This window comes from Cynoglossus semilaevis, chromosome 5 (genome assembly GCF_000523025.1).
Source record: "Cynoglossus semilaevis isolate Cse_v1.0 chromosome 5, Cse_v1.0, whole genome shotgun sequence".
In the NCBI taxonomy this organism is placed as follows: domain Eukaryota; kingdom Metazoa; phylum Chordata; class Actinopteri; order Pleuronectiformes; family Cynoglossidae; genus Cynoglossus; species Cynoglossus semilaevis.
The window spans coordinates 242,712-253,404 of NC_024311.1; the positions used below are offsets into that span (position 1 = coordinate 242,712).

At 37.7% G+C, this 10,693-nt stretch overlaps 1 protein-coding gene across 6 annotated transcripts in view; it reads left to right on the top strand.

The window, feature by feature from the left end:
* kifc3 (kinesin family member C3) overlaps positions 1-10,693 on the top strand; it is a 35,363-nt gene that overhangs the window by 12,266 nt on the left and 12,404 nt on the right. For 5 of the 6 annotated variants that reach the window (XM_008309868.3, XM_008309863.3, XM_008309864.3 and 2 more), the window contains 10 exons: positions 540-682; positions 1,374-1,518; positions 1,643-1,707; positions 2,824-2,889; positions 3,064-3,213; positions 7,451-7,711; positions 8,269-8,442; positions 10,065-10,212; positions 10,299-10,429; positions 10,566-10,677. In XM_008309868.3, coding sequence (XP_008308090.1) covers positions 540-682; positions 1,374-1,518; positions 1,643-1,707; positions 2,824-2,889; positions 3,064-3,213; positions 7,451-7,711; positions 8,269-8,442; positions 10,065-10,212; positions 10,299-10,429; positions 10,566-10,677 — 1,395 coding nt within the window. The remainder of the gene's footprint in view (positions 1-539; positions 683-1,373; positions 1,519-1,642; positions 1,708-2,823; positions 2,890-3,063; positions 3,214-7,450; positions 7,712-8,268; positions 8,443-10,064; positions 10,213-10,298; positions 10,430-10,565; positions 10,678-10,693) is intronic. The other variant, XM_017032596.2, reaches the window with a different exon arrangement.

Consider the following 10,693-nt stretch of genomic DNA (forward strand, 5'->3'; position numbering starts at 1 on the left):
AAAAAAAAAAAAAAAAAAAAAATTTGACTAAGAATGGCTAACCTTGATAGCCTTTGTACCAACTGGTAATATAGTGTATGTACACTTTTTTTTTTTTTTTTTGTAGGTGCTTATATTTTATTCAATAGTCCGGAAATCACGGTAACCATTTTCCCATATGTGGACCAAGCCGTTTATTCACAAATGTTCTTATCTATTCCTATATATCTATGATCTATCACTGGGGTGCTCTGAGCAAGGCACACACTGTTTCCCAGCTGCTCAAAAAGCTGCCCACTGTTCACTTTGGTGATGGGTTAAATGCAGAGGTCACAGTTTCGTTGTGTGCAGTGTATGTATGTCACAATCACTTTCCTTTCCTTTCCTTAAGCGAAATAAAACAGTCAGCAAGTCAGTGCGCCTTATAGTGCGGAAAATACGGTATATTACACTTTTTCCTTAAACGAATGCAGAGCAGTTGCCTCAACTTGTCTTGTTTTTGTTTTTTTTGTTTTTTTTTTTTTTGTTTTTTTTTAACTACGACTTCTATGTCTCCACAGCAAGCTCAGTGAAGTTCCTTATGAGCGATAGTGATGATGATGGCTCTTTTATGTCACTTCCAACTGCTGCCTCCCTGCAACGCCAATCTCTGACTTCAGAGCTGAGTAACAAAAACACATCCAACCAGCAGCATCTAATTCAGGTATCACAGAGACTTCATTGTTTTGTTGTTTTCCTCTAAAAGAAAAAAAAAAACATGTCAAATGTTGATCATTTTAATCATGAACATACTTACTGGAACCAATACTGGCATCGGAATACTGAGGTGTTCAAAGTTTTAGGTTGGTGACTGATTGTGTCAGTAAAGATATGTAAATTGACATAACCCTCCAAGTCAAATAATCAATTCGCGACAGCTTCTTATTTGCAGCAGAATCTGCTCACTTATGCAAAATAGCCCACCTGCCTAATTTCCATGTCGTTTTTGTCCGAGCTTTTGAAAAGAAAATCCTTAATGCACAGCCATTGGAGTTTTCATACGCTCATCTTGTAGTAGAAATTTCATGTCGAAGTTAATTCATTAAGTACAATCCTCTGTATGTGGAGTTGTGGGTGCTTGAGTACCTAGGGATATTTTTTTTTTTTTTTTTTGGTCCAGTCCCCAACCTCTAAGCCCCTAAATCTATCTTGTCTACCTTTACTTCCCTAAATGTGAACCTTCCTTGTGGTCACTTAATAGCCTCAGGACCCGAAAAAACATGTGTATAATGGAAGTTTTACAAGGGCCTTTGGTCTGTATGACATCCAGGGGGGGGAGCCAGACTTACGCAAATCAATGGAATTATTAGACTGGCTCGGTAACAGCGTACGATGCTGTCCATTTCATTTTTCAGTTCTGCAGAGACTCTGAGGCACTTGCTCATTGCCTTCTTCCACAACAGCAGAGTGTTCAGCAGAGATTGTGTGAACAAGGTCTCGGTGAAGATGAACGAGTCAGTGGTGTGGAGGAGGAGCAGCAGCTGATAGCCCAGACCAACGGTGGGAGGAAAAGCTCAAGAGCTAAAATGACAAACAAGAGGAAAATGTTTTCAAATTGTTATAACGTATGCCTTTTACATTTCCATTACGTGCGTGTGCTTTATGTGTTTTGGTGTCGATGTAGGGGAACGTTCTTACAGTAAACTCGTCAGCCCTGACGAAAAGCTGACTACACGGCTGCGCGCAAAGGTATGACAGAGAAATGTCCTGTGTACGCAATCAGCAATTGTTGTGGGGGGAAAAGTGGTGGAAACAGTTGCAGCAACTTGCTGTTAAAATTTAGGTTGTAACTTCAAGGTCATGAACTGATGAGAATTTACAGGTTCTGAATGAATCATCACAATCACTTAAGTTTTTTCTTTTTTTTTCTATATGAGTTAATTTGTTGGTTCTCATTGGGGTTAGGAAATAAGATGCATTAAAAATGTGTTAACACTTTAATAAACACATTTGGCATTTGGCAAAATCAAAGTTACATGAAAACGAACAACTCCAAACTTTGTGTTTTTCAAATACGCCACCAATCAAATGAAACTGTAGAATCAGTTAAGCGGAATTGTGAAGCGAAAAGACTTAAGTTTCTAAAGAATTTGACCTTTTGCAGCCAGTTCTCACTTTACAACAGATGACAAAGAAAAATGTCAAAAGCTGAATTACTGGTCAGGGAAGCTGTAAAAACAATCTACCATGAGATTATAAAAACGTACTTATTAGAATTTGTCATACAATGACTTTTCCTAGACTGTGTTACTGCGCATCAATTACAATGTGCAATGACTTCTTAATGAAGCGTTTTGACTTTTATGAACTCCTTTTTGAAGTTCACAGCATAAATCCCAATCAAGAGAGAATTAGTTTTTAAGTTGACCAGTCAAACATGTTTTAAGTAGTTTCACCTCTCATCCAGGTGGCTTCAGATGTGATGTTAACAAACTTTTACTCCAAAAGTTTGACTAATTAAAAAATGTTTTCATTAGTTTCACCTCTCATCCAGGTGGCTTCTTCTGAACTGAAGAAACCTCTTGGACGAGAGGTGAAATGTCTTTAAAAAAAAAAAACCTTCTTTGTCCAGTTGCCCTTGATGTAACTATTTTTGGATTAAATGAACTGGATGACTGACCTACGCAGATAAATAAAAATGATTTTCATTCAGTCAAAGCACGCTACTATTAATTTAGCCTTTAGCAATGCAGTCACAACATTACTGTTTTTAAAACATTTATAATTTAAAAATGGGACATGTTATGGGTAGTGTAAAATGTATTTTTTTTTTTTTATCCTCAGTCTGTTGATATGTTTTGGCAGGTGGAAGAGCTGGAGGTGAAGCTGTTGGATCGGACGAGGGAGGTGGAGAGACTTCGCTCAGAACTGGTGAGCCACAAACAAGACAGCCTTTATTTCTCACACACAGTCACACTTGCACCAAAAAATGTCCTTACAAAGAAAATACAATGTCACAATGTTTCCTGTGCAATTGGATTGGATAAAAGCCAATACAAATCCATGCTATAGGATTTTATTTGTTATAATCCTCTGATCCTGTAGGGGGCAACAGACCTGGAGAAGCAGCTGGAGCTGTTGGTGGTGGAAAATGAACAGCTAAAGCAGCAGCTAAAGTCATGGAGGTGTTTGGAGCCACATAACATTGATGCTGCAGCCAAGACGTGCAACTGCAGCCACTGCCCTTACAGCCAGGTGTGTACATCTTGTGGTTTATCCTTTGTGTTTGTAGTATAAACCGCCAACTCAACGTTAATTTTTTTTTTTTTATCGTTAGCTTTATTGTTAATCATCCTGATCTAACATATAAAACATTACGTAAAAAATACAAATCGAGAAGCTCATTGGGGGAAAGTGAACTGCTTCATTTTTGGTCACACTCCCTACTGATCTTTTCCTTAAGAATTAGGACTGAAGAAGAACTTCACTCATTCCACAGTGGGGGAAATTCACAAGAATGTGGATGAGAGAGGGTCACAAGGGCTTCTAAAAACTTCAGCTAACCAAAGATATCGTGACTTGTAACAGTACAATTACTTTTCAACATTTTGACACAAGTCTGACTGAGTCGTCTGCCGCTAGAGCATATCGTCAACCAACTGCAGAAAATCTGAGATCGGGCCAAAGGCCGGTCTGCTTTTCTGCCATCTGCAATGTGTTTCAGAAACGTGCTAATCATAGTGCTGAGAAAGGATGTTGGCCTGCCACCTGCTGGATTGCGATGCAGAATCTGTTTAGTGGCGTATTTCTATTTTTTTTTATTTTCATGTTTTCGTCCCAGATGGCCATATAATCCACAGGTGCTGTTGGTATTTTCATGTTGGCCATATAATCCACAGGTGCTGTTGGTTTTACAGAAACCTATTTACATTGAAATTGTTCAGTTTTACATCAGGTCATATTCTGTTGCGCCTTATCTGCTTATTTTAAATGTGGACGAATTAAGAATTAATGTGCGTACCTTTTAGGTTACGTCCAGGGTACGATAGAATTTTTTTTTGTTTTGTCTTTCACCCTTCCAATTATATCCAACTATTAACAACACAGTTTCCCACAGTCCCAGATTTATTAAAATAATTATGATGCGCACGATTTAAGGGTGGGGAAAAAACTCCTGGAATTTGGAACAAGCCAGTGAAACACAGCACTCGCCGCAGCCAAAGTGGGTGTGATGTTGACAGCATTGTTCACACAGTAGGGAGAGAAAAGAGAGACTGTGCATGTTGTATTGTACTATTCATGCATGGCTTTATTCTGATTGACCTGTTTTTGCCAAATAGGTTCCACAGACCAAACACTTTTAGTCTTTGCACTATTGTTTGGGATACACAGACAAAAGCACAGATACTCTGCTTACCGACGAATGTTTTCGCAGGTTTGATGGCCGAAGTTTTAAAAGCTAGCAGCTCTTTCCGCCAGGGAAACGCATAATAAAGTTATTGCCTTGTTTGCGTTCAAAAACAAAGAACTTGCTGAGTTTTGGCCAAGGATTTTGTTCACTTTCTGAGTCATCAGTTCCATGGGAGCTCTCTTCTTGGTAATCCTCAATCTCCATTTCCTGTGCGGCGCCAGCCTTTTTTTTTTTTTTTTTTTTTTTCAATCAACGCAGTTTGTTTTTCCCGCCATTTATATTTTTGTGATTAGTAATCGGTTCTTTTCAGATGTAGCTAAGTAAAATACTTAAGTCATAATGTAGTCAAGTAAAAGTAAAATGACCTATTCCCAAAACGACTTAAAGTTGCAAATTACAAAAATGACTCAATTACAATATTGAGAGTATTTGTAATTTGTTGCTTTGCACCTCTGCATTACCTCAGTGGTAATTTTGCAGCCTATGGATTCGAACCTGAAACCTTTGGACCCAAGGCTGTTTCCTTAACCACCACTGCACCATGTAGTAGAAATTCCACTATTTTTAAGCTTTGAAGCTACCAAATACCACCTTAAGTTAAGCTTAGAATTGAACACACTTCAAAACTATAGTTTTTTTACTTTAAATTTTATCCTTAAAAAAGGACTTATTAGTGTTTGTTAAGACTCTTGACTTTCCAAATGTATGCCTTCTTCTAATTTTTTTATATTAGAACGTACATTTTTTTTTGTCATCAATTTGTTGTTTCACTTCTTTAATCTGCAATTTGTCTCTTCATCATTAAGATGTTTAAATTATTGCTTGTTCAAAATGTACATTATAGTGTCACTCAACAAGACACCCATTTTATGGACCAAATGCTTTTGGTCAGAAGTTAATAATTGAACAACCATCAAATAGTCATAATCCTCTTGGAAATCTCAATACACCACCTGTAACTTTGGTATTAGTTAAAAATATACATTTTATGGTCTACAATTGTAATCACACCTATTAGCCAATTCTGCAGCGCTAGTTTGCAAAAAAATGTGTGTGTGTGTGTATATATATATATGTATACATACATATACATATATATACATACACACACACATTTTTTTGCAAACTAGCGCTGCAGAATTGTCTAATAGGTGTGATTACAATTGTAGACCATACAATGTATATTTTTAAGTAATACCAAAGTTACAGGTGGTGTATTGAGATTTCTACTTGGACTTTTGGTGTGACTGTCTGCATATATATATATATTTATATATATATATATGCAGACAGTCACACCAAAAGTCCAAGTAGAAATCTCAATACACCACCTGTAACTTTGGTATTAGTTAAAAATATACATTGTATGGTCTACAATTGTAATCGCACCTAATTGCCAATTCTGCAGCGCTAGTTTGCAAAAAAATGTGTGTGTGTATGTATATATATATATATACACATATACAGTATATACATATATATATATACATACATACATATATACACACATATATATACATGTATATACATATATATACATATATACACACATATATACATACATACATACATACATACATACATACATATATATACATATACACACATATATACATACATGTATATACATATATATATATACATACATACATATAGTATATATACATATATACATACATACATACATACCCAGTAAATCAGGGTGTGAACTGAGAGTTATTGCAGAAAAACAAGCAGGTTGACACACCCTGACCTAAAGGATATTGTGTTTACCTGTGTTAAGATACGAAACGGGGATTGTGTAAGACACACAAGTGGCCGGTTTCACTTGAGGGGCCTACCTGTTGTTTGATGTATCGGGGTTGAGTTTTCTGCAAAGATGACTCGGGACATGTTGAAGAGTGTCAGCTAAGGGGAGGGGAAAGGTTTACAGGAGGGGGGTGACCCCAGCCATGATGTATGGTTTAGAGACACTAGCAATAGGCAGAAGACAGGAGGCGGAGCTGGAGGTGACAGAGTTAAAGATGCTAAGATTCTCTTTAGGAGTGACAAGAATGGACAGGATCAGGAATGAGGTCATTAGAGGGACAACACAGACAGGAAGGTTTGGAGAAAAAGCTAGAGAAGCCAGATTGAGATGGTTTGGACATGTGCAGAGGAGGGACAGTGGATACATTGGTAGAAGAATGTTAGAGATGGAGCTACCATAGGAGATGTATGGATGCAGTGAAGGAGGACATGCAGGTAGTTGGTGTCAGAGTAGAAGATACAGAGAACAGGGCAATATGGAAATCAATGATTCGCTGTGGCAACCCCTGAAAAATGTCGAAAAGAAAAGGAGAAATCATGATTATTTAAAACAATTATTCATTTACCGTCGAAAAATAAATCGTGATTATTTAAAACAATTATTCATTTACTTGAGAATTTGCTTTTATTGGACTTAAAAAATTACAAATATAAATAATATTGTAACATGTTGGGAGGGGGAGGATGTAGTAATGTAATTTGTTGTGACCTATTATTGTATCTGATGTGACTGTTCTGTGTTTTGCTGTTTTACTACATTTGTATTTTGCCGTGTGTGGTGGAGTTCTTCTCTGAGCATTCGGTAGGTTTTGCTGTGGACATTCGATATATACAGTATGTAAATAATAAATTAAGATAAATATCAACAACCTTGCACAACACAATCCAGGCTCTTCTGATAGGTCGTTTACACGCTGGTGTAAGCCAGTGAGCTACTGGGAACTACCAGAACAGGAGCATCTTAAAGTAACTCTTGAATGCACCTCCCATCCTCGCACTTATTTACGTATTGTAATGCTCTGGGTTTAAGTAGAGCTGCTCTTGGAAACATGATCCTGTTATATATATGACAATATAAAGCATAAATACAAAAACTGTTTTTACCTATGCCTTTAACTAAGTGTAAACAAATATTCCAACCATATACAAAAAACACAGGTATAGACAATTCTTTCAAGGCCAGGTATATTCACACATACTGTTTTGAGCACAGTTTACTCCAAAAGTGTTTGCCATGAATCTTCATTATGTTACACGTTCATTTATTTTCAGGATGCCGAAAAAATGCGGAGGGAGTTGCTCCACTCGAAGAGTCAGTCACAACAAAGGGAGAGGTCACTGGCTGACCTGGAGCAAGATATGCCAAGAAAAAGCCCCAGAGTGGACTCTCTCATGTGGCAGCTGCATGACTCCACCCATCAGCAGGAGGACTATGGGCAGTGGCAGGGGGAAGCTGAGCATAAACCCACTTTACGATCGAAACAGTGCGAGCAAGAACTAGCCAGACAAGGAGCAGCACCCCCTAGGGTTGAGGTAAGAAGAGACCACAGTCAAGGGATGTGAACACTTTTGACTTTTGCTGTTTACCGAATGTGTACTCATTACACTAAATGAGTAACTTTTTTATGTTAGTAATCTAAAGAATGCTGTTATCATTAAGGTCACACATACGCCAGACAGTCACACCAAAAGTCCAAGTAGAAATCTCAATACACCACCTGAATACTTATTAGAATGAATACTTACTCCCCCATATGTATATATGTATATATGTATATGTATATATATATATATATGTATATATATATATGTATATATAGTTTTTTATTTAAGAATAATAGAACAAAATAGATTTTGTCCAGTGCAGGGCCTAAAGCCATATTTGGTATTAAAATATAATATATAATGGTTCTCAAACTATGGCACACATGTGATTGGTTAAACTCGGGCTCCCCAAGAGTGTGTAAGTACTACAATGCTACTTCATTGACATTAGCAATCAGTTATCATCTTTATTTACAGCGCTTAGCTGAATGTGGTAGTGCTGTGCTGCTTCGTTTGAATTTATTATTTATTGAATTCCTTTTTAGTTTGTGACTCAAACGGTGAAAGCAGACCCAACTGACTCACACAGAGCTCTGGCTGAGGTGCAGACAAAGAATGTTGCCTTGCAGGAGCAGGTCTCAGGCCAGAGACAGCTGCTTAGGGAGCTACAGACCCAGCTGCATGAGTCCCAGAGAAACTGTGCTCAGCTAAGGACACAGGTAAGAGTAGTAGTACTACTACTATTAAAGTAGTTGTTGTTTTTTTTTTTTGTTTGTTTTTTTTTATATTAAATGCTTCCAGAAAGTATCCGGAATTCATGTTTTGTTACGGCCTTATTCCCGCATTTTGAGATACCGTCATGTAGCAAATTCTTCTTGATTTTTTTTTTTTTTTTTTTTTTTCATATTGACAATTCCAGATATTTGGATAGAGTTGTTAAATTTGCAGTTAGTCTTTCTGTTCCAGCAAAATACAGATTGCCAAATTTAGGGATTTGATGAGGGATCACTCATTGTGATTATTCCACAGCTACCTATGTGTTTAATAAGATAAATAAACAGAAGTGACTATTTAGAGCAAACTCTTATCTTTGCATATTTTTGGATCGGGGGAGAAAATTGGAAAACCACGGAAACACATACACAGCTTTTTCAAGCCTTCTCCGACAGCATATTAGACTCAAATTGAGGATTTCTTTTGAACTTGACTTCCTATACAGAATAGTATAGCATATAAAATGAACTGTGATATTACACTGACAATAGAAGAAGAAATGCCTGTTTCAAAAAGGTTTAGTTCAAACTGATACAGTTACCCTTATAATAAATGTACAGTGATCCCTTGCTATAACGCGGTTTACTTTTCACGGTTTCGCTACTTCACGGATTTGCATCGTGCATTGTGTTCTGCATTCTGATTGGCTAAAAAGTCACTCCGCTTCTTCTCTACCTGTGCGCCAATAACGTTGCGGTTTAATATGTACACGTACGTAAAACAGCTTGCCAAATTGACATTTCGTACGTGCAAATTCTCTTGCAATTTCGAGTTTATCAAACCCCATAATGTCGACAAAACGCTCTGGACCGGCAAAAGTACCTGCGGTAGGGACCAAAAGGCAGCGAAAGATGCTGTCTATCGGTGATAAAGTAGAACTATTGGACATGCTAAATGAAGGTAAAAGCTATGCGGCTGTAGGTCGGCATTATGGAATTAATGAATCTTCCGTTCGTTCCATAAAGAAGGAAGAAAAAAACATAAGGAAGACAGCAGCAATACGTTTTAATAAGGATTCAAAAAGGGTTGCAACTATAATGGTTTTTTCGTTCTTTCTCTTCTTTTTCTGAGTATTTAATTGTAAAAAAAAATAAAGATTTCTACTTCACGGATTTTGCCTATCACGGGTTCTTTTTGGAACGTAACCCCCGCGAAAAACAAGGGTTTACTGTACTTAAGAATTATTGGAAAAAAAAAAAAATCTGGCACTGTGGCGCTTTTGGCCCAATGTCTCTGTCATTGGTGTGGAACCCCAGGGTTCACCTCCTGGGCAAGATCGAATCCCGGTTAGGGCGGTTGGTACCTTCCACCCACAGGAAGGTTCAGGGTGGTTGGTATGGTGCAGTGTGATTTGGGTGGCGGTCGTTGAGACCCGGTAACTGATAAGTGGATGAAAATGGATGGATGGATGGCTATCTGACACTTTTGCATTTTATTAAAGAAAGAAATAACTGAACTAGATAACAACAAACCGTGACAAATGCAATTATACAATACTATGAAAATGCGACTGAATAATGCACAAGCTCCTAAATCACTTAATACCTATATCAACACGTGTTTCCAGATCTTGGTGTATGAAGAAGAGCTGCAGCGGGCTCAAGGTCAGTTGGAGGTAGAGATGCAGAACCTGGAGGAGGAGAAGAACAAAGTTATCGAGGAGGCATTTATGCGAGCTGAGAGCCAGATGAAAGCCGTCCACGAAAACCTGGCAGGTCGAACTGCGTACTAGGGTACAACTTTGTGTGTTTGTGTTTACAACTTAGGCTGTATTTTATTGTTGTTTTTTTTTTTTCCCTAGGTGTTCGAATAAACCTTATGAGTCTGCAGCCCGCACTAAGAACCCTGACCTGTGACTACAACTCATTGAAGAGACAGGTGCAGCACTTTCCCTATATGCTGGATAAAGCCATCACTGAAGCCAAGCATGAGGTCAGTGGTCGATAGTAAGGACATTTACAGTGATTCAATTCGAAACAGGTTTCTGTTCACAAAAATAAAGGTTGAGTTTTATATTCTCTTGTTTTCTCTCTTTTTTTTTTTCACTCTCCTCTATGTTTGTTATCAGATTTGTCAGGTGATTAGTGAGGTTAGCAGTACTAACCAGGAGCTGCTGCTTAAGTACAAGAAAGAGATGAACCTGAGAAAGAAGTGTCACAATGAGCTAGTTCGACTCAAAGGTCTGCCACACACACA